This window comes from Rhodnius prolixus, unplaced genomic scaffold (assembly GCF_049639745.1).
Source record: "Rhodnius prolixus isolate KJV_2025 unplaced genomic scaffold, Rpr scaffold_2, whole genome shotgun sequence".
In the NCBI taxonomy this organism is placed as follows: Eukaryota; Metazoa; Arthropoda; class Insecta; order Hemiptera; family Reduviidae; genus Rhodnius; species Rhodnius prolixus.
In genome coordinates this window covers 20,116,113-20,139,849 of record NW_027411592.1, presented here as the reverse complement: position 1 = coordinate 20,139,849, position 23,737 = coordinate 20,116,113, and the positions used below count along the sequence as shown (strand labels likewise).

Here is a 23,737-nt window from a genome sequence, read left to right as displayed (position 1 = left end):
TACAAATACAGATATATACCAAAAAGCGTACAAGACAGTGGCTTTATGGCGTCTTGCGAATGGCATAATTTGAGTTTAACCTCTAATTACAGTATTTATTGTTTTTATTAGTTCAGAAATATATACAGTGGTCAAAAAAAGTATTCATACACTAAGTTTTCTTACTTTATCTACTGAACTTTTGTATCTAGGATGACTATTTCTTCAGCACTGAAATCGAAGATAGTAACAATGAATTTAATGCTCTCATTTTCTTTTATAAACATAATAAATTGATTAAAAAGCAGAAAAATAATTTATTGTATGCCAAATAAGTATTCATACACTCAGTCTGAGTGTTATAATTAACGCAAAACTAAAGACCTAATATTTTGTAAGCAATCCCTTTGCATTTATTATTGCCTGAAGCCTCCTTGGCATAGATTCTACCAGGTTTAGTGTCTCTTGAGATGTGATTTCTGCCCATGATTTCTTTAAATTGGTTCTGAGCTCTTTTTTGGAAGAACATTTCAATTTTTCACTCTAAACAAGACCATGAATTTTCAATAGGGTTTTATTTTTCTGCTTTTTACTCAATTCTTGTATGTTTATAAAAGAAAATGAGAGCATTAAATTCATTGTTACTATCTTCGATTTCAGTGCTGAAGAAATAGTCATCCTAGATACAAAAGTTCAGTAGATAAAGTAAGAAAACTTAAGTGTATGAATACTTTTTTTGACCACTGTATTCACACAGTTAATTTGAAATACAAAACAAAGTACATCTAATATTCAATATTACAAATTATATTTCCGTATTTTACGGACTCATTCATCTATTACTTTAATTGTGATTATGTTGGAAATGCTCAACCAGGAACATCCTATATTTTATAACTTTAGGTATTTAGCAAGTGGTGTCCAGTTGGTACCATTTAATAAGTTGACCACCTCCTCTTGATTTAATTTTATTTTACCAAAATATCCCTTTCTAAATTCCCGTAGAATTGGGCATATTATTAGGAAGTGACTAGTATCTTCCGGGACACAAGGAACACGTAAACACCCTATTCTTACTCCATGGTTGATAGTTCAAGTCTAACAGTTCGCCTCTTGCTTTTAATATGAGAGATTTTCTTTGTAGATTTATTGTATTATTCTGGATATAGAATTCTGCCTGATTCGGGTCTAGTTTTGAATATAATTTATGAATTCACTTTTATTTTACTGTAGTTTGCCTTTCTTTCCATTTTATTATTTAATTCCAGTTTATTTATTAGGTTTTCAGGATGGAAAAATCTTTAAATAATCTTATTTACTATCTTATTATACAATCTATTCTTAAAAAAAGTAATAGTTCTAAATTCCCTAATTTATAATGGCAGGTAATTCCAAAATTTATTGCCAGCTGTACCAAAGGAGTGTTTTAATGAATAGTACAGTGCGGTGGGGTTTGATAAGTCAGTTCTAGACAATCGTTTAGTTACAGTAGATTACTGAGTCGATAAGTCAAGAAGGAACACAGGTAGAAGTAAGAATAAAGTTCTTTAATTTTAACAGTTCAACTAAAGAAGAGAATTGAGCTTTGTAGTCATGTTTTGACCTTTCTTCAGGTGAAAAATAAAACAATGCAAGAAGGGTTTTTGGTAAGTTTTCTGTTCGTCAGTGAGATGGTCGTATTCCAGACAGTAGTAGTCATGATGAAGAAGTAAGGAGTGTGGAGAGATTAGTAACTTGTGGAATTCTGCAGACAAAATTGGTTAATTTTAACTAAGATAAAGTTGATTATGCATTTTGAAATTTCCCTTTTTGTTCAATTCAGAAGAGTTTGTTAGTAACTTTAGTAATTTATGAAGGAGATGCGCAATCCCATTACTTCCATATCGGGTAGTTGGTGATTAATTCTGTTAAAAAATCTGCAATTCTCATTCCTCACAACATTTCAGTTATAGAGATATTAATTTTGAAATCATTTATCTCATCCCGGAAATATACAGAGTAGATATCTTCTAGTATGTTGCGAGTGCCATCATCTACTGAAGCAGAAGCACAATGATAATAAATTTGAAGATTATCTGCATTAATCTTGCTATTACAATAAGGCAAATGAGATGATAAAAATAGTTGTGATAAGTATTTCTCGGTTGTTATTCACGCTGTTTATCTGGACATCGGGAAACTGACAGCAAGCTCGAAAGCCACAAAAGAATGTAGGCTATGAAGAACCAAATTGTTGATGTTTTCCGAAGTGCGGGATTGCCTTCAGATGAATTTAATGATATGACTCTGATGCAGAGGTAAAGATGTCCATGGATTAATATGGTGAAGTACAAAATGGAATTTAGCGGTTTGGCCAGTTTAAAATGAACTGAAGATATGACTATCGTCCTTTACTGGTACAGTTGCTGCAATCTCTGCTCTTAGTATAGCAACGTTGAGTGCGGTCAACATTTTTGTACATATTTTACATTTCTGAATGTAAAAATATTTACTTATACTTTAGTCCAGTGATTTCAACGAAATTCGCCCTTTAAAACATATCGACATGAATGGAGCTGGTCTCAGAAGTCAAGAAACTTCTTCGACTCTCAAATACAGCAGCGTTAAAAGTTTAAACGAATGCTTAGTAATCTCCATTTTAAAGAAAACATTACAAATGTAAATTAATTTCGTAGAACATGGACATCTAATACAATTTGAGTAAAGTAAAACTCTAATTCTCCATTAGAAAAACAAAATAACAAACAATTTCTGTCCTTGAAAATATTTTTATAGGCTTGTGTTATCTAAGTGTATGATGTGTTACACGTGGGGATGTTTCTGTAGTTTCTTGTTAGTAAAAGTAAAGTTATAACTGCTAGAAGTCATTAGCTGTGTTTTCTTTTTAGTATATTGCTTTTTGGGTTTTTATTTTTCTTAAATGTTTAACGGAGAAACAGTAACTGTAATGAAGTTTTTAACTTTGTTTTGGAGTTCTGTTTTGTATACAATAAGGTTTGTTCCATCAGGCAGTAAACGATTAGTTGTTACCAAGTGGTTTGTGATTATTTGTTGAACCATCGATGTTCTATTTGTATGCAAGTAAAATTTCGGTTCTGATGGAAAATTTTAATTAATTTTCACTTGTAGGCCAAATTTTTTGGAACGTTCCTATGCCAAACGAATGGAGTATGATCCAAACTGTTATTTTATGATATGGTTCTCTGATTGCTCTGATTCATCTCAAATCAATTTGACATTGGTTTGGTTTGTTATAGAAATCAGTTTTGAAATCTAAATAAGATCTTTTATTTCTTTTAACTGAAATCTTAAATAAAATATTTTTATCTTTTTGAAAAATTTTGATCTACGCACGGTCCGATTACAGTTTGCTCAGTTTTCTAGCATGGGTACTCTATGCCAATTATGGCAGTCCAGTTAGTGCTTCTGAGCTGACGAGTACTGTTTGGGATCTTATTGCGAGCAGTCATATAAACTGATCAGTTTGATCAGTTTCAGTCATTATAAACTTTATTATGCCGAGCTATCGACCTAGGATACTAGGTCATCTTCAGGGCTAATTTACAATGTACTGTTTTACATCATTAGAGGGTTGGTGTGTCTTCAGTCTTGTCTGTTCGTGGACTCTGACACAGAAGACATACCAACCCTCTAATGATGTAAAACAGTACATTGTAAATTAACCCTGAAGATGACCATGTTCCTAGGTCGAAAACTCGGCATAATAAAGTTTATTATGACTGAAACTGGCAGTTATTTGTTCATCCTATTCATTATTTATTTTAACTTATTTCATTTATTTAATGCAGTTTGTCCATCCATACTCTTTTAAGCAATCTCAGGTTTACCAAAGGCTAGAATTAAGAATTAAGAGAAAACAATATAGTTTGAGAATCTTGAATCTTCCCTTGCACAGATTGATCAGAATTGCAGTTAATTGACGCTGCAGTCAATGCGAAAAAAATCTTATAATGAAATCATCAATTGAGTCCTGTGGTTTCATCATTGGAATGAATCCGTTAGCTCTGATTCTTTCTTTTTAGATGATGTTTTTTTCTAAATTGATAACAAAATTTTACTGAGCATACTGATACAAGGATTTTACTGAGCGAATGCTGGCTACTTCGCGATCATTTTTCTTCAGGGAATCAAAAAGAATTTACTTTATTTAGAATGGTAAGTGATGATTCTGCAAATCTATCTCTGCGAGAGCTGTGACGGCTAATTGAGAGAAGAGGTGAATTGTTAATGATAAATTATTATCCTCTTTTGGATTCAGCGGTGAAACCGCTAAGCAGAAGAGAATGTCTGTCTTTCACGGTTCATTGCTCAATCTGGTTGAAATTTGGGTCCATAAGAGATATCACGGGCTGTTAACTGGGGTTTTAGTTAATCCCGAAGATTGGTGTAGTATGCGCAATATGCATCTTCCTTTCTTGAATAACTTCCACATCTATTTTATAATAATGCACTTACAATTGAAAGCTTTTGTCATTTCGTTATTTTCGATGCAATTAAAATCAAGTGTACCGTTTTTCTTTCTACCAAAGAGTCTAAAAAACATGTTTTTAAATAGTTTTCTTTTATCCCACTAACCACCGATTAACAGTTTTCCTTGCCGTAGATTACGTTATATTTTCTTTGTACGGTTCATTTATATCTATTTAATAGAAAAATATTACTTTTTTTTATGAAACCCAAGGCCGATTGGGAATCCAGTGCAGAATCGCATTGGAACCTCGCTAACATTTTTAGTAAAGAGGACAGAATAAAGTTATTTATATCACAAAATCCTTTACTGTTCTGCAAGCAATAAGAAGAAACGTGGATGAAAATACAATCAAGCATCATTAGCTAATCAGCATATTTTTGATTGCTTCATTTTCATCATTATTATGTGTTTCTTATTTTTATATTCCAACCTCCTGCGGTGTTTCGACTTATTTGCAAAATAATCCTCCTCAGTCCTTCATTTTTTGTCTGTTTGTCGTTTACAATGACGTCCTTTGCTTTTAATTGTTGTTGTTTTTTTTGTTTTTTTGTTACATTTCCCGTAAACAACTTTGTAGACACAAATCCATTGTAACTACTGTTGCTGTCTTTTTAGCGCCTACTGCAAGCAAAATCAACAATGCGTACTATCTAAAGTTGTGTTTTGCAAAAACAATTGATTATCCATCCTTATTTTATAATCTGAGCCGCACACCTGTATTATAACTAGTTCCGTCGGAAAAACTGCGACCATTTTCCTAGGCTTACCAATATTTCATAACTTGGATTTTTTCCCCCACCTTTGGCATCAGTTTACACTATTAGCCAAAAAATTATCTTTAGAGTATAGTAAACGCCTATTTTTTTCAGACGGGCTGAACGTCCAACTACCAAACAGGTGTTGTGGACTAGGAGGAAGCTCATACTTTACTCTGAACAGTTTTTTTTAACAAATAAAAAGTAGTCATACGCTGGATTCGAACTTGGGATTTTCCAAACTACAGAGCCACACTCTTGACCACTTGAGCAATACCTGCCCCCTGAAAATTATCTTCATAGATCCTAATTTTTATTTAGGATAGCCTTAAGACTGATACTGAAGTGAAAACCAGTTCATCAAAAGCTTTTCTATTCTTTAGAATGCTAAGGTATGTTATATTTGCCGGCAATTGAGATCTTAAATTTTTAAAAAGCTGATCTCTATGGTATGTATATTTGGAGCAGCTCATGACAATGTGCTCCATGTCTTCTGGACAGTCACAAGTTTTGCAAAGAGGAGAGGATGTCTCTTCACCTATATTATGAAGATACTTCTTACTTAGGTAATGATCACTTGGCATTCTATTGACAATGGAGACATACTGTTTGGAGCTTGATCCATCGCGGAACCAATGTTTATGACCTACTTTAGGGACTAACGATTTATAAAATTGCCCGTTAGGAGATTCTGAGTAAGTCTTTTGCCACTTTTCGTTTATCTCCTTCCTATTACAGGCTTTAAAGTCAGAATGAGGCAGAGACACCGATAGTAACGGACCGCCCAATGCAGCTTCTTTCGCCACTATATCCATCCTCTCGTTGCCCTCTATTCCGCAATGGTCTACTCTCCACACCAGCCTTACTGTTTTTCCTACACTTTTCGATTCTATTAGTCTTTTCATTGTATTAATAATTAAATGGTTATATATTTTATGTATTTTAACTGATTTTAGTTTATACAGAGCACTTTGGCAGTCTGACAATTATTAATTCTAAATATTGCATTGATTGTACATGTTTAAGAGCTTCTAAAATAGCAACTAATTCGGTTGTAAAAACTGAAAACTAATTTGGTAATTTGAAGAAGGCGCTGACATTTCTAAGTGGGTCAATATATGCACAGCCCACTTGATCGACCCCAGAAGGGTCCGCCGCGTACATTATTAGCACTGCCAGCTTTACGATTTTTCAAAAATGGAGGCTTTTGGGGTCATAAGGTACAAAGTCATTGCTTCATTATTAATGACAACCAATTGTTAATGTTTTTTAATATCTTAAAGAAGTTATTTTACCTAAATTACTTTGTAAACATAATTCTCCGAAATCTTATTTAGAAAATGTTAATATAGTCATAAATGAAATGTATTGTTATCAACTAGAAACGAAATGCATTTATATTTCATCCCATATCTCTCTCGTAGAGCCTTGTTTGAGAGATAAAACTTTTATCTGTCTCGATCTTTAACATCGAGGTTTTAATTAAAAGCTTCACACGATTTTCACCTTAATGTCCAGGTAGTGTTAAATGTACATAAAGCCGATCTACCTTATAGTAGTAGATTTAGTCATCTGTGTCCTTAAATTGGTTGGAACGATCTTATCTTTAAAGTTAACTACTTTTTCCTCCTTATTCATAACATTAATCTAATTAAGAAGTTGATCTTACTTATTGCCGTTGAGTATGAAGGCAATGAATTTCTGTCTCTTTTACCAGTTTTAATTTTGGTTTTTAAGAGAATTCTTATAGAAGTTCCATTTTCATCTCAAATGCGCTTGAGCAAAAAACCAAAAAAAGAGCTATTTTTTATTCATTTAATTTCTCTTTACAAGATTGAAATCTTGTCAATAATAACAATAGAAATAATAGCACTGATGAATTTAAGAGTTACGCTAAAAACTCTGGAATACTAAAGGATATCTCATTTACCTTTTCCTTCAGGTCATTAAAGTATAATTTCTAATGTAAAAAATGTGTTTCAGAATGATCTGCTCGGACAGTCTCTGTTTACCATCACCAGTCCGGAGGATCGTGATAAGCTGAAAATGAATTTAAAACCAGACTTCGATCCAGACTTGCCTTCTACTTCTTCAGGTAGTATTTCTTTCTCGTTTTATTGATTTCTAGTATGAAGTTTAGCAAAAAAAAACTTTAGGAAAGATATTGTGGAATTATCATGATAATAAAGGATCACAAAACTCCTGGAATTGACGAAATGCCAGCAGAACTGTTGAATGCCTGTAGGAACTGGTAAGGTTTTCTTACTAGCTTATTTAGGACATACGGATTGAAGAGAAATGGCTTCTAATTTGGGGACAGGCAATCATCAAGCAAAAAGAAGGAGACAACATCAAGTGCGAGAAAAGGCGTTGCAGAGGACAATCTATCAACTCCTTGACGAAAAGACTGTCGGCTAGTAAAGTATTGTAACATTAAAAAGTACATTTTTAAATTGTGAACTTTCCAACTTTCCAATTCATTCTTATGGGGGGAAAGGTAGTCCTTTTTCTTCAAAGATCGATAACAATTAACAAGTTCTCAAATAAATCAATGGAAGTGTCCAGTAGAAAACTGAACTTCTGTGAGTAGGTCTACGATATGTAAAACAATAAAAATTTATTCTGAGCTTATGGTAATTTTATTGGAAGGAAACCCATTACTATTTTTAGTTGATTACATCTCATACATCTATGTAAATCCAAGTTCTACCTTTTTTTTTCTTTGTTTACAAGGAATTGTAAAGTAAAATTTATAAATTTGAATCATGTCTGACAACATTAACCGTTTGAGTTGAAACCCCTAATTCTTCAAGATTCTCACATGGACTACCTTTTAAATAATTTATTTTATCGCCAACTACTTATAACGGTAAATTAAGTAATCTTAAACAAGGCCTTCTGAATTAAAAGTTAGAGAAAACACTTAAATCGGCTTCATTGTGAAATGCAGTTTTCTTTGCGGGGAGTAAAACATCAATTAGTATATTTCAAATCCACCTCTGTGCCCACAGCGAATCGTTGGTCGTGTCGCAATTTTAGTTTTAGCAATTATCGGTACAATCGTATCTAGAAAGTGAACGCGACAAAGTATGCGAGAACGCACTTAGCTTTATCCGTATCGGCCGCCCTTTGCCTCGCTGAGAGGAAAGTATGAAAGTAATGGTATTTCATTGGTAGCAGTTTAAGGAATTACCTCCTTCATTTATGATGTCTTAATACATACAGTACCTTACTAAAGTATTGTTTAACATTATCTTTCCCTGATGATTTGTCCAAACCCATTCCTTTAGATTTAGTTTCGCTACATAGTACGAATTCTCGTAGTTAGGATCCGAGGTAATCTCGTAATTAAGTTAATGCGCGCCATTAATTAGATGAAGAGGTATTTGGATACTCTAAGAGAGTCGTGGTCACTAAATTAACTATAATAAAATAATTATTATAATAATAATAATAATATAAGGGAAGGGATTAGCTATGCGGTTAGCGTACTGGACTCTCACGCGGAATCCAGCTGCTGACCCTTAGATTTTCTCTTCCTAGGAGCTTCTTACAGCTCATTGTCCGGTGATGGACAGTGTTGTCTGTAGCGAGAGAACACTGTCCGGAGGCCGGCAGTGCACTGGAAAAAGCTCCGGGCGCCAATAACCTTAGATGTTGACGCGCCTTAAATCATAAAAATTATAATAATAATAATAATATTAAAGGAGGGGAGGGATTAGCTATGTGGTTAGCATACTGGACTCCCACGCGGAGGTCCCGGGTTCGAATCCAGCAGCTGACCCTTAGATTTTCTCTTCCTAGGAGCTTCTTACAGCTCACTGTCCGGTGATGGACAGTGTTGTCTGTAACGAGAGAACACTGTCCGGAGGCCGGCAGTGCACTGGAAAAAGCTCCAGGCGCTAATAACCTCAGCTGTTGATGCGCCAAAAAAAAAAAATAATAATAATATTAAAACTTTTGAAAATAATCAGTAATTTCAAAAAACAAATTACTACTAAGTTATTAAAATGTATTTGCAACCTTTATAATATAAAGGTTTATAATATACTTAAATGTATATTATACATTATTAGTAAAGAATGTTAGCTAGTCGCTTCCGTTACACTTAATTACTCCTAATTTGGTAGTTGGACGTAAAGCATTACTGTATTTCCAAAGTGAAGGAAAATGTAATTTGTGATTTGAAAAAGACTGAAGATACGGCCCAAACTTAGTTAATAATAATTAATATAAGTGAAATAAGAAACATTTTATGAGACTAAGAATATTTGTGTGATTACGTCAAAAGCAAAGTAATAATTGATAATTTTTTATTTATTTTCAGAGGAAGATATTCTAAATTTGGAAGGAATGAAAAGAACACGCCGATCGTTCTTTTTGAAATTACAACATAGGGCTATTTCTAAAAGTGATCAACCTCAGTACGAGGATGTCCACATTGAGGGTCATTTGAGGATACCTCCAGGCTCGGCTTCAAATAAAAAACAGAAAGGTAAAGTGTGCTTAGTGTGTACAAGTAGAAATTTGGTTTAGTTTTTAGAATACATTCCTGAGTTTCAAAATAAATTTTAATATAATGCAGCTTCACTGGCAATATTTCAGTATTACTTTGATGCCTCGTTTGAAGACTTGGAAGGGTGAGATGTCTTCTATTTTATTGTGCATCTTTAAATGTTATTTTTCTTCTAATATTTTGCCAGTTATTACCAAGCTGAAGACTAGGATCTAAGATAGATTTATTCTCAAGATAGTGTTCACATTGAACAGAAAATAAAATAATGCACATTGGACCTACTTTGCGTTAATCAAAATTCCTATTTCGGGCTCTTATTTTATTCTCGATGAACTATTTTAGAAGTCCTTACAACTGATAATACCCCCGGTATAAGTTTAGACGCTTTTGGGAACATGCTTCCAATTCAGTTGCCGTGCCCTTTTGTGCAAATTCAAGGAAGCTTACGCTTGGCTTTGCATATGGGCTCCAATACTGACTGATTTAGTTTTGCCCTTCAAATTCGTAATAAATTCAAGAAGTATTCACTTTGCCCGTTATTTCTTACTCTTACCCAAAAGTATACCTCTAGTTAACTAAATCTAAAAACAATTTGGCCTTTTACCTTACTGTTGCTAACCCTAGCTGACATTGTTGGCGCGAAAAAAAGGTGATGTGGTTGCAGGGAGAAGGTTATGATGGAATTACTGTAAAGATGAGGGTTGATGGGTAGAGATTATTTAGAACAGAAAAGGAAGTGGTTGCTGAGAAGATTAAAAGTATTACGTCCAAAAGAATTATAGTAGAAGAATAGATACTAATCATAATTTGAGCATTTGTGGCCTCTCCATCATCGACGCTCAAATAGACTCAGTTACTATCCTGATAGATCATCGTATACAGCTCAACATAGCACGGGACATAGAAATAGGTTCCGATACCGACGTACCGGCTTGAGGCAGAATACCCTAGCCGATTTCCTGTGTTGTGCTACCCTCCTGGTCGGACTTTCGAACGAACCCGAGCTAAAAGAAATATGGGAGATCAGACGCCCACAGATCGTAAGTCTTCCTCAATGCCTAGAATTTTTTCGTAACTTAAGATCATGGTTATTATTCGACATAAAAAAAAAATATCATATCTATTTCGTTAAAAAAAGAATTCGAATAAGAACATTCATCCTCACCTTTATGTTTTTTCCAAATTGGAACTTTATTTTAATAATTCTATATTTAATAAGAACCAAAAATACTAAACCTAGATACTTCAAAAATAATAAACCTAGATATATGAAGAATTCAAAACTTAGCTTAGGCCAGAAATAGATCCAAAAATATGGTAACTTACATTGTATATCCTTTATGCCTTTTCCGTTTGTATGTTTACACTGTCCATCTTTTATGTTTACCACATGCTCACAATTCACAACTCTGTTGCAATTTAGATTGCATTTGGCGTAGCAAAAATGTAGGAAAAATCTATTTCAAATGTTTCTCCCACTAAAAGTCTTTCTTGCAATCATTAAATGTAACTTTGCTTTTTATATCCTAATTTTAATTTTATATACATTTTTTAAATGATTTAATTTGGTCACTTACGATTTAATTTTTGAGTAAGATTACTTAATTCAATCAATTTTGAACATTCTGCATATTTTATTTTGAGCTAAAAATCGGTTGCCCAGGAGAATGTGCAGAAATTGTTTTATTTCCGTTTTTTAAATTAAAACTAATTAGTTTAAAACTAGATATCCGCTTCATTTATTATTCCAAAAATTGGGTACGATCTCAATGCTTTATTTATTTAGAGAAAATCCAAACCACAGTTAAACATTTGTCAAAAGACAGTTTTAAAAGTTATTGCCCCAAAGAACGATGTTTGTGAAATATAGATGATATTCTTTTATCGCCGTTTTTGACCATTTTTTTTGTCATTTTCACGGCCTACGATTTAATCTAAAGAATGAGCAGATAAAATATTAACTGCTTTATGTACAAATCCTGAGATCATTTCTCGAAACAGTTTTCGAACACTTTCGCGCATAGTTTTTTTGTTAGAGACAACTTTTTCTTGTAGCTCTTAGGAAGATAATTAGATAAACATCTAATACGAAAGAGAAAATGATTTGAAAAAACAGGAAAAACTTTTAAAGGTTGAAGAATGTAAAGTAGTACGATATATGAAAGAGTTAAGTTATATGAGTATTCAGTTCACAGATCTTCTACAACCATCATAAACTGGCCCGTAAGCTTTGCGAAGTAGAAATTTTTATTTTCATTTGATATGGAATAAGTTTTAAGGAAAAGTTGATTTACATTCATATTGTTCATTAATTATTTATAATATATTTAAATATATTCGTATTATTTAGTACCTAACTAAATAATTGACTCGGTGCTTTAATATGTCTTGAAATGCCCGTAATCTTCTATTTGGGCTTCATTAAACTTTTGCTAAGAAGTAGTGTAGCTGTTACTTCGTAATTGTACAGGGGACATGTCCAAGATGGCTAAGAAGAGAAATTTAGTAAAGAATTGACATTATACCTACATATTGGTAGGTGTAGTAAATGCAATAAATACTGGTAATGCCGAGGATAACAAAAAAATCTTCAATTCGCTTTTTTAGTTTTATAAACTTATTATTAATTCAGCAAAAAAGTTCTTATAATTTTTAAATGCATAAATTAACGTATGGTTTTAATTTAACAATGTGTAACAATTATAATAATAAATTATAATGATAGTGGCAATCCTGTATTATTTTAAATGCACTCTAAGGGAGTCCCATCAGAAATGGTTGTACTGTTGTTCACGTGTAACTTTTAATTAACATTAACGAGTTTAAACTCACTGGCTGGAAATGTAAATCATGCTATGATCTTTTCACAGTCGACTACTAGAGCACGTTTCTTTTGTTTGTTTATCTAATTAAAGCAAAACAAAAAATTATATTTTATCTAGTTTTTTCAAAACTGAAATTTTGAGGAGATGGATTCTTTTGGGCAATGGCCAAAGAAACTGTTTTGAAGAAAATTTATATTTCTGTCATACGTTTTGGGTACACTGGTGGATTATAACAGCAGTTTAAACAACAATGTCAAGGCAGCACGGCGGTTGGGATCTTCCATGTTGTGATGAGCAGTAATAACTGTTAATAGATAGAGGCAAGCAGAGAGAGGCTTTTGCTTCGTCTGAGGTGGCCCAAGAACGAATCTTCACGACGAATGAATGACATTCCAAGCTTTTTATCCAGTGCATTACCGTTTCCCGTTCTCTTATGGCAAAATCTACCTCGAAGATAGGACTGTAAGAGCTGATAGCAAGAGAAAATTTAAAGGCCGCTAGCTAGATACGAACACAGAATCTTCGTGAAAGAGCCCAATGCACTAACCACTATTTTTAGTAAACTCTTCCCTGATTTTATTATCTTCCTTTTTTTGTTGAATTTAAGGCGCATCAGCGTTTAAGTTCCTTGGCTCCAGGAGCCTTCTCAGTCTCTACTCACATCAGAAAAGTGTTCTCTCGTTACAGAAAAACGCTATCACTAAAAATGTTTTGTAAAAAAAGACAAAACTTGAAGAATATTATATAACTAATTTATGAATTCTGTTTTAGGGGAGCATTTAACCAATGATAATGTGGTTTTGGTTGCTGTAATGAAACCTTGTCGAGAGAAAAGAATTACTGCCCATTCAATATTGGAAGCAACGAAGGAAGAATGGATAAGCAGGCATCTTATCGATGGAACAATTGTCTACTCTGATCATAGGTACTACTTAAGAGTAAATCAATAACATTTCTTTTTAATCAATATCTTAAATTTCTAAATAACAAGTGATTTAATAAATGTAAAATCTTTTTATTTGCAGGATATCCGTAGTATCTGGGTATTTGGCGCATGAAGTTAGTGGAAGTCCGGCTTTCTTGTATATGCATAGTGATGATGTGCGGTGGGTGATGATTGTACTAAGGCAAAGTAATAATCTTTATATTTTTCTTATTTATATTATTGTTATCATCATTATTAGTAATCTCTTAGGCAGAAACTGGATTGGAGAACCTTCGGGTACTGTGCTAATTGGAAATCTTTTCTACTGTGATTCTGAAAGTACCCCTCTAGATAATCGTTTTCTACCTCTCTTCCACTTGCCTTAAAAGATTTTTAATTAATTGGGTTCTCCGTGGCATGGGAAATAAAGCCGTTAACCTACATGCCAATCTGATACACCCTTGTTCCCTCCAACAGGCATATTCAATAATAATATTTACATAATATTTATTTTTATGTTGTGATACATTATTTATTTTAGCAACAGTTTTTTGGATGTTATTGTCTCCTGTGACAGCGATTTCTATATGCTTGCTCTATCCTCTTCATGTAGATCATAAATCTGATCCATTGCTGCTTCTGAGTGGTCTATTATTATTGGCTATTCCTAATAGACCCTTTAACCCTCACTCACTTAACAAGCACCCTTAAAATTTCAAAAAAAAACATTCTAGGGTAACTTTTTTCAAAAAATTAATCAATTTTATTCGTTTTTTAGTGTATTACAAAGGAGAAAGTTATGGATCCAGCTGTTACAGGCTCCTCTCAAAAAATGGTGAATTCATTTATATTAGGACTCACGGATATTTGGAATTAAGTGGAGAAGATAATTCCTTTCAATCTTTTATTTGTATAAATAGCCTCGTTAGGTGAGCATTTATTCACGTTATATGACTTTAATATTTAGTGTAATTCTAGTAGAGAACAAAACATTTAATACTTAGAGGTTTGTTTTTGTTGGGATGGCCACAAGAATGAATACGTTGCCTATGTTTTGGGAGCGTGAAGAAGCCCTTGTGCAATACATTGAGAAGTTCAATTGGAACTTCAAGGCGTTGCCCTTATTGTTATTATTATTTTTTTTTTAGTAATAATTATTGCCTCTATTATGTCGATTACAACTTAGTGTTGCTTTTATTTACAGTCCTGAAGAAGGCGAGAAGTTAATAGCGCAGATGAAAGCTCAGTTCGCTCCTATAGTAATGCAATCAAATGAACCAGGAACATCCGCCCTCGCCGATACTAGAGCTATTATGGTTAGTCACCTAGTTTTAGTAAATATTTTATTCACATAGTTATTATTTAGAACAGAACGTGGCAAGTGTTGAGGACATAACAGCCAAACAAAACAGATGAGGCAGGTGATTCTAAGTTTTGATTCTATTTAATTTATTTGTTTTGAAGTTATTGCCGTAAAACAAGTCATCCAAATTTCCCGCTGACAGCTGCCCCTTGATTGCCACAAAGATTGCAGTTAAAAACAAAAATCCTATACAATATTTCACTTCAAAAGTCAACTAATATATTATTTTCTCTCTTTTCAGGATAGCAGTCCAACGCCTAACATTAGCCCATTAAAAGTGGACGATCCTAATGAACTAAGGACTGCTATTGAACAGTTATTAACTGAAGTGCCATCATCTGAGGTACAACTTTCTCCTGAAAGCCCAGTTCCAAACCAGCAATTTGCCAAAATTGCTAAGGAGTCCAAAAATATGCCTCCAGTGACCATTCAAAGCAGCAGGGTATTTATCTGCCTATTGTTTATATTAAATATCATTTTTGTTTGTTACTATTAAGAGAAAGTAATGCAATCGGATCAACTTTTTGACTTTGAATTTTCACCAGAAAAATATGTAGGTCAATTTATTTGATTTTTTAAAATCTTTATTGAGTCTATGTGTAATACATATTTTGTTTTTCAATTCTAATTTACAACTGCCTATTGGCAGCAAGAAAAACAGATTGCTTACAATACATAAATAAAAATGGCTTGAAAGATATGAATGAGGGCCATCCAATGATAACCATTATGAGTCGAGTAACATAAGATGCCGTTGAAGTGAATTCGAAGGATGCCCTTTTGTCAGGTGATCGCGAGACCATCTACGCTTTTCGGCGAGGATTCGAGGGAAGAATAATCTGGGACAAGTTGTGTAGGAGCGGATTGAAGTGTTGGGAAAGTTTCGAAAGAAATTTGGTGTAACGGGATTTGGTTAGCTCAAGGTCAAAAAAGATTTTTTGATCAGTGCGGATAGTGTGATTGTTAACGTTGAAAAGTGCATTAATGATGGTGCATAGGATTTTCAATTGAAAGGACTGGATGTGGTTGAGATTGGAATGATTTGCAGTACCTTACAGTTCAAGTCCGTATGCCCAGATTGCGGCTATTAGGGCTGTGTAGAGTTTCTTTTTGGTCGTAAGAGACAATTTGGAGCGTTTTTCGAGGAGTCTTTTGTACTTGGGTTGCCTGAAATAATCTACATTAAGAATTTTGGTTTTGAGAGAATATTTACTAGAATTTTCCTGAATCTTTACAGATAGGAGTAATGTCAGTACCGTGCTTAAAGAAAGGACCTATCTATAACCGTCCATCAGTCATTACTCCATTACCTCGTTCTAAGGACAAAAGTAAGAGAGGTGTGAATGAAGAAAAAGTATCCGTGTTGAAAAGGATACGTCCTGAAGAGACTTCTGTCATACGAACTGTAGCTAGAGAAGATGCAGGATTGCAGCCTCCTTCGTGTCAGGAGCAAGTACCACCATCCCATCAGTCACATTACAGCAGGGATTTCCTTTTCTCAAATGATTATCTAGTGACAGATGCTTCTGTTCATGGTAATTTTATTATTAATACCACCATTACAGTTATAATTACAAATAATATGTCATTTTAAATTATGTATATTATTGTTTTAGTCAGAAATCTTTAGACGCTAACAAATCGCCGATAAAAGTCGTATAATTTAAAAATTGATAAATCTACTTTTGTATTGATGGTTGTAGATATTACATATGTAGTGTTTATCGAACTGTTTTTAAAATTTTTTAGGTGGCGTGGATGAATCTGTTGATATAAGATCTCTTCATGTGGAACTTGAGGTTCCTATTGACGTAAGTTATATAAAAATACTTGTAAAATAAATCTTTTTTCAAAATCACCAGTAAATATTGAAAAAGATAAAATCTAGGATAAAAGATAGGTTATAATTTTAAGTGAATGCGAGGAAAACTTGCTTAAAAAATTAAAATTATTTCTCAGAATCTTTTTAATCATTTTTACTTAGCTTCCGAATTACTTCTGCAAAAACTTATTGCTTATACAATATAATTCCTAACATATAATTAGTACATATACAAAATACATAATTCCTAATTATCAGAATATTACTAATTGATTGAAAATTACAATACCAGTTTCCTTAAAATGATTTATTTAGTCAGTTACCTGTTTCTGACATTGATTTGCGATACACTTTATAATCTACTTTTGGGCTATATTATCTTGTGAACCTTCTCTAACAATTTTCTGTTTCCTCAATTAATGTATTACTGTTGTTCCAGCCGCGGTTATGGGAAAGTGAAGTTGAAGAAAAGGTTATAAGAGGACAGATACAGTTGGAAAATAGCATTCAAAGGCAAGAAAGGCAAATATTTGCTATTGAAAATGATCTAACTTCTGTTCCAATAACCAACACTGAAAGCCACATCTACCGTTCAGAATTCACCCATCTCAGGGTAATATACATTAGCCATTCCAATTTACGCTAAATTAGTCAAAAGATAAAGTTCATAAAAAGTGGATCTGACTTATTTTTTATTTTGATTGTTTTTGCTTTCGCTGTGTGCTTAATAATATTATTTAATTATGAAAATAATATTCGTTTAATGAATTAAATTTTCTACATTCGGAATGACGAATTTAGCGGAAGTGGTACTTGTATAATGTGGAAATGTTTCTTTTTTCATTGATAATAACAGTTCTATTAGGCGCCACGGTAGCCGAGCGGGTTAAGAGGCGAGACCTGCAAAGCTAATATGCATTGTGGTTACTGGGTTCGATTCCCGGTTTTGGCCTTGGATTTTATTTAATGGTTAAATGAGAAATAGTAAAGTATGTTTGCTAGTCGCCTCCGTCCACGACACCTAGTAAATGGACGTTAAGCCCCGCCTGAAAAAATAGGCGATTACTTTACTTTTAATAGTTCTATTATTGGAATTGTGTAAGGCTTCGTTGAGAAACTTCTAAATAATTTAAAATGAAGGGTGTTTATAACCGACAAAATGATTAAAGTTGCACTTTTTGAGAGCACTGCAACAATTTAATTTGTTCCAAATCTTTTACGTAGCAGCTGTTTAGATCGCCTTTGAAAAAATTCGTTCTATAAGGGGTCGAAATGCATTGAGGTCTGTAAACTGCAAATGATTTTAGATTTTCTCAAATCTTCATCGTCATGTTCCTTGTAATCGAATATTTAAATTTTGAGCTTCTTACGCCCAGACTTGGCCGTATCAATAACTTCAAAACCATTACCACCATTTAACGTGGTAAAAAAAGAGGGTTTCTGAAGAGCATCTAATTATTGGTTTTCAGTTAAGTTAAAGTTTGAATTAGCTTAATCGGTGGAGTAAACAAACCATTTTTAATTAAAAAGTGAAGAAGCGTAGATATAGAAAAGAACCTCTTTTACATACAAGCTAATGTAACCGTATTATTTTTTGTAACAAATAATCTGTGGAAATTTCATTTCTGTATTTGTTAAAACTAAATTCTTTAGAACGTTATTTCAATTTATTGGAGAAAATGGAATATTTTAAATAGATTCATAGTTCATTACTAGTTAAACAATTTTCGAGAATTACTAATACAGCTGTTTTAAGAAAATTTAATTTATTTGCAGGCTGAGCATAAAAAGCAGCAACAGATGCTGAAAACTCTTCAACAGGATCGTGAACAGTTAAATGTGAGTGACATTTAATAATAAAGAAAGAAAGAACAGATAAATAATTGAACTATTGGATAAAAAAAATCCTATTGTATCTATCTTCCATGTCTGAGCGAGATAGATAACCCAATTTTTATAAATGTTTTTAAATATAATAGAAAATATATTATATGTAGCTAGTGTCAGTGCAGATGCCGTTTTGGACGCCTGCTCCAATTTAGTATGTATTTAGAAAAAATGTAAACAATTAAAAAGAAAAAAAAAATCATAAATTACCTGAATTGAGATGTTTAATATTTTATTAAAGGAAATTTCAGTTAAATGAATAAATTTTTATAGTTTTGTTGTCATTATAAATAATGTTATTTTATATCAATTATAACTAAATTGATTAGTATTGTTTAGAAATAGCAATTTATTAGTGTGGAATTTTGCACTTTTGTTACTGTGATGATTATAAAATTTGTATTTAATGTAAGTAGTTTTATTGGCATGACATTTGAATTGAATCCGGGAATTGTTGATTGAGACAAATTAAAAGTAGCTAAACATTTAATTTCACACAGATTTTTTTTTTTATGCTTCTAATTGAATATAGTCAAATTAAAAGTAAAATAATTTAGAAACTGCTTACCAGTGGGAAATCGATAGTGTTAATTTTTACAGTAAACGAACATTTTTCACTTTTTACAAGAGAAATATGCAAAAGTTTTTGTAAAGCTCTTTTTTAATTGAAAAATTAAAGACTTTTTTGTCAGACTGAATCTTATTGAAACTCTGCGTATTTAGTGCTCTTAAGAAAGGCTGAAATTAAATGAGAACAGACTGTATAGCGTGAATATTGTTATATATGTCGCTCTGTACAGGTTTATGGTATGGACTACTAATTTAAATTAATAACATTATTTTAAAAGCTAAGAAATTGTATATTTACTGTATGTATATAACTGATTTAAAGAAATCAATTGAATTAATGTTAAATTTCTTTTGAAATAATAATTTTATTTGAGCCATCGTTCTAGAACAAATGTAGGTATGTAAATATTATTGTCGCACAAATGCAACCTTGTAGGTTTGTATAAATAACAAAGCTGCTATTAATTGAATGTTTATTTGACGGTTTGATTCATTAGACCTCTTTCACATGAGAACGCACTCAAAGCCTAAGATCTACTTTAAAAAATAATAGATAAATTTATTACTACGTTCAGAAATGTACGAAAACAGTGCCATAACTGTTTATCTCCCCGTTGCTAACAAATGAACAATAGAAAATTATGCACAATCATATAATACTGCTCGTTTTAGTTATTTTCATTTTTGATTTTGGTAAATTTTTATAATTATTAGTTATTTTTCTATTACTACTAAAATATACCTACTGTGTCCCTTTAGATGCAGTGTGAGGGCAATCCCCAGTTGATAAAACCACTCACCTAGTAGTCTAGGGAAGTTATGAGAAAAACGGGGAGACGATAATCAGTTATAACTACTAACTGGATAACCTTATATCTCTTTGCTCCAACGCCCTTCCAAGATTCTTAATAAGGTTTCCCCAAAGATGAAGATTGAGTAGGGTTATTCCTCTACAACACCTGGTACTTACCCAGATTTACCAAGGAAGCTCCAAGGAGAGAGGGGATATCGACTATTGGAAATTAACTTCTTTATCAATGCACCTCCTCTCTCAAGTTCCCCAGATGTTATGAGGGCGGTCCGATTGCAAACAAGACAACTCAAATTATGAATTTGGGATGTCCGAAAAGTACTAAAACCATTTTCATTGCTCATAGTATTAAGAAAATCATTAAGAAGAAAGGTAGATAGAATTTTAGAAGTTTTAGATAATCTATACATCCTCTTTCACCTAACTTCTACCCATGCTCTCAAGAGAATCCTAAGGAAGGGTAGCGAGCAATTAATTAGGTGTAATAACTCCCCTGGTGCTTAGCCATGGATAATTAATGGCACAAATTTTTGCACCTTTGTCCTCATTACGAGGGTCAGGCTATAACATTCACCTTGCCCTAACCACCAGCGCTATTCCTTATTTCGATAGTCTGGTGCAGATAAAGTCTGTGCGATTTAGTATATTTTTTAATAGAGCAGTAAGATTACTTATTAAAGGTTCAAATTACTTAATTCTGTTAATACTTTAACTGGGCACTAAGTGCTGCTACTTCTGTAACCTGAACAATTTTTTTTAAGTAAGATGATCTCCACATTATCTGTAACCTACCTCTGTGCGTTCATTGGAACATTTAGCCAACATTGCTTATCTATTCTCTTGGCAACGTTTATTTTTAAATAAGTAGGAGACCCTTACTACTCGTATGCCTGGCAAGAACACTACTCTTAAAAATGTTGTCTTCGTACATTCGAACTTGACACTTCTATCATTTCTAACTGTTTTTGCTTATCATTTAAACAACTTCTGTAGGATTATTATTCTATAAATATCTGTGGTTTATGTTTTAGTATTGCTTTTAATTTTCTTAATTCTCAGACTGTTATTGCAATGTAGAGGGAAAATGAAATTTTTTTTAATTAGCTGCTGCAAGACTTTACCTATCGTCCGATCCGTACTGAAATGACATTAACATATTTTTCTTTTAGATGTTTATCACAAACATCCGGTCCCCTTAAAATGTTTCGCAACACATCTACCTACATTCTTCGCGAGTGCAATTTGTGTTTTCATGAGATATCAATGTGTAAGAACTCTTTTCTAACGTCTTGCTTTGCTTTCCCTCTAGCTTAGTTGTTAAAACTTTTTTTGTCCTGATCACTCGGTATTTTTCCATTTTTTAAATCTTAAAACAGGTCGTAAAGTAAATATGTAGTTCCTTTCTGTTCTTAAAACTTATGACAAGAAGGCCCTACCCACAAACATTTTCTATTTCATTCTGAATCATTCTTAATTGCTCTTATCTTAGAATGATGAAGTTGTTCTACAAATCGTCAGATTTGCTCTCGTAGCTTCTACAGCTCCCTGTCGGCATATCTAGTGCAACGAGAGAAGACTGCCTGTGGTAACTGTGAGTAGTTTCGAGTGCTACATTGATCGGATAATTAACAAAGAGAGATATCTCCAATTTGTTGATTTTACCTGTACTGGAGAGTTTAACAGCGCGTATTATTATTAAGTGGGAGATCACAGGTTCGTCTCGCGTGTTTTTTGTGAAAACTTTTTTTTAAAAAGAATAAGCAAAATAAATAAAGGATTACTCTATTTTCAAGCTCTTGGGTGAGAGAGGCCTTAATAGAATTTTTTTTGTTTCAGTTTCTCTAATTTTGTGTTTAAATGTAAATAATAATTGGATAACATAATATATTTATAATTACGCTACCCAACTTGTAAATTTGCAAAATAAAATGGGTTTAAATAATTGTTTTTCTCCTTTTGATGCATAATTCAATTTAAAAACTCAGGAGATATTAAAAATAAAACGAAAAAATAAAAATGTACCTTTAACTTTCTAACTTGTATTAAATAAACTTATACTTCCTTTTTTTGTAAATTGAGTTTATTGTATAGAATTTATTACTAATATTACTGTAATATATATTTACAAATTGTAAAAAAATCAATGTATAAATCTAAAAGAAATTACAGTTTAAAATTAGTTACCATTTTATGTTAACACTTATTTATGCAAATTTTTTTTTTTAGTTTATTTTTTTCAACAAATTATTTTTATTTTTATGATTATTTTTTTCATGTTAATAATAACTCTTAATTTTTAAAACATTAAAATATTGTATATATTTCGTTAATTGTATAAATAAGTGTTTTTAAATGTTTGATATGCTTAATAATTAAAGTAAAATCATAATTTTGTATTTCTTGTTCAGTGTTGTAATAACGTACATATTGCTATCAAATTTCTTTTTAAATTTGCCTTAAATTTTTATTTAATTGTTATCGTTTATAATTGGGTAATTACTTCACTAGCATAAACCAAATTACATTAATCATATCATCTGAAAGTGGCTCAAAATTTTCGGTCCTAACAAGCAAACTGCCGTGAGAACCTTCCAAAGATAATTTGTCATAAATACTATAAGTTGAAGAAAAGTTGATCTGACAGAAACTATCAGCGATAACAATGTTGTTTAATGCTTGTTTGTTACTTGCCCCGTTCCATTCAGTTATAGAATAATTAGAAAGTACAATATAAAAAGTTTATTTCTCACAGCTTAGAGCGATCATCAAATAAACAATTGAATATTATATGAAACACAAATTTTGTTAAATATCTAAATGCTTGTTATTTTATATTATCGTTTTTCTTATACAATTGAATAAAAATAACAAAGCTCAATTCTCTATGTGTTCAAAATGATTTTATACTAGATTTATTTAAAATTACTTTTAAATTCAAGATTGATTTAACAGAATTGCTATGGTGTATAGTACTTCTACGCTCTTAGTCAGATTAAGTAATACATTTAGCAATATTATAGTTGTAAAAAAGAAAAAGTAATGTTTAAAAAAAAATAGCCGTGTGTTATTTTAATTCATTCATTATGGTTTTATTAAGGAATTTGAGAAAAATGCCCAGGACGAAATATATTGTCCAAGTTGTAAGGGAAATGTTTAGGAGCTTGTAAATTGCAAAATTTATGTTTCAGAAGTGTAAATCTAAAAACATACTAAGACTGAAAAAACTAATATATCTTTTATGTGTTGCTATATCATTAAAAATAAACAAAACAAAAAATGAATATATTGTGGTAATCATTAACTTCCTCTGATTTTTTTTTATTTTTTGAAAAAATTCTAGAAATACTAAATACAATTGAGCGTTTAGTTTTATTGTCCTTGATGTACGAGTATTTATCAACTATCATTCGCACACACTTTAAAGGAATCAGTTTGAAGACAAGCTCAACATAACACATTTCTACAACTGAGACGAATCCTGAAAGGAATTCAAACTTACAACCTCTGCAATAAGCTAATAGGTGCAAGACAGTAATTAGACCTAAATGAATGAATGATGGCAAAGTCAAGGGATTCTTTTTTGCTCATAATTTAGGAGTGCTACTAAACTCGTACTTTATTATACCTTTGCTATGCATGAACCGAATCAAATCTTTTGCTTCTGACACTACAATAACAAAGAACAAAACGTTCCATGAAACATTTGAATAACATAACAACTCTTTCAAAGCAAATCTACGCATACTTTTACATCCACAGAAAAGAGAGAGTGAATAGAAAAAGTGAAAAAAC

The 23,737-nt window shown here is 32.2% G+C and overlaps 1 protein-coding gene across 2 annotated transcripts in view; it reads left to right on the top strand.

Annotated features, from left to right (window-relative positions):
- Nucleotides 1–23,226, top strand: part of LOC141449241 (basic helix-loop-helix ARNT-like protein 1) — a 186,697-nt gene extending 163,471 nt beyond the window's left edge. For both annotated transcript variants that reach the window (XM_074118470.1, XM_074118469.1), the window contains 11 exons: nucleotides 7,210–7,321; nucleotides 9,554–9,721; nucleotides 13,339–13,492; nucleotides 13,593–13,699; nucleotides 14,271–14,421; nucleotides 14,697–14,808; nucleotides 15,097–15,297; nucleotides 16,093–16,390; nucleotides 16,605–16,666; nucleotides 17,117–17,290; nucleotides 18,454–23,226. In XM_074118470.1, coding sequence (XP_073974571.1) covers nucleotides 7,210–7,321; nucleotides 9,554–9,721; nucleotides 13,339–13,492; nucleotides 13,593–13,699; nucleotides 14,271–14,421; nucleotides 14,697–14,808; nucleotides 15,097–15,297; nucleotides 16,093–16,390; nucleotides 16,605–16,666; nucleotides 17,117–17,290; nucleotides 18,454–18,531 — 1,617 coding nt within the window. In that variant the 3' untranslated portion in view covers nucleotides 18,532–23,226. The remainder of the gene's footprint in view (nucleotides 1–7,209; nucleotides 7,322–9,553; nucleotides 9,722–13,338; nucleotides 13,493–13,592; nucleotides 13,700–14,270; nucleotides 14,422–14,696; nucleotides 14,809–15,096; nucleotides 15,298–16,092; nucleotides 16,391–16,604; nucleotides 16,667–17,116; nucleotides 17,291–18,453) is intronic.
- Nucleotides 23,227–23,737: the final 511 nt, after the last annotated feature.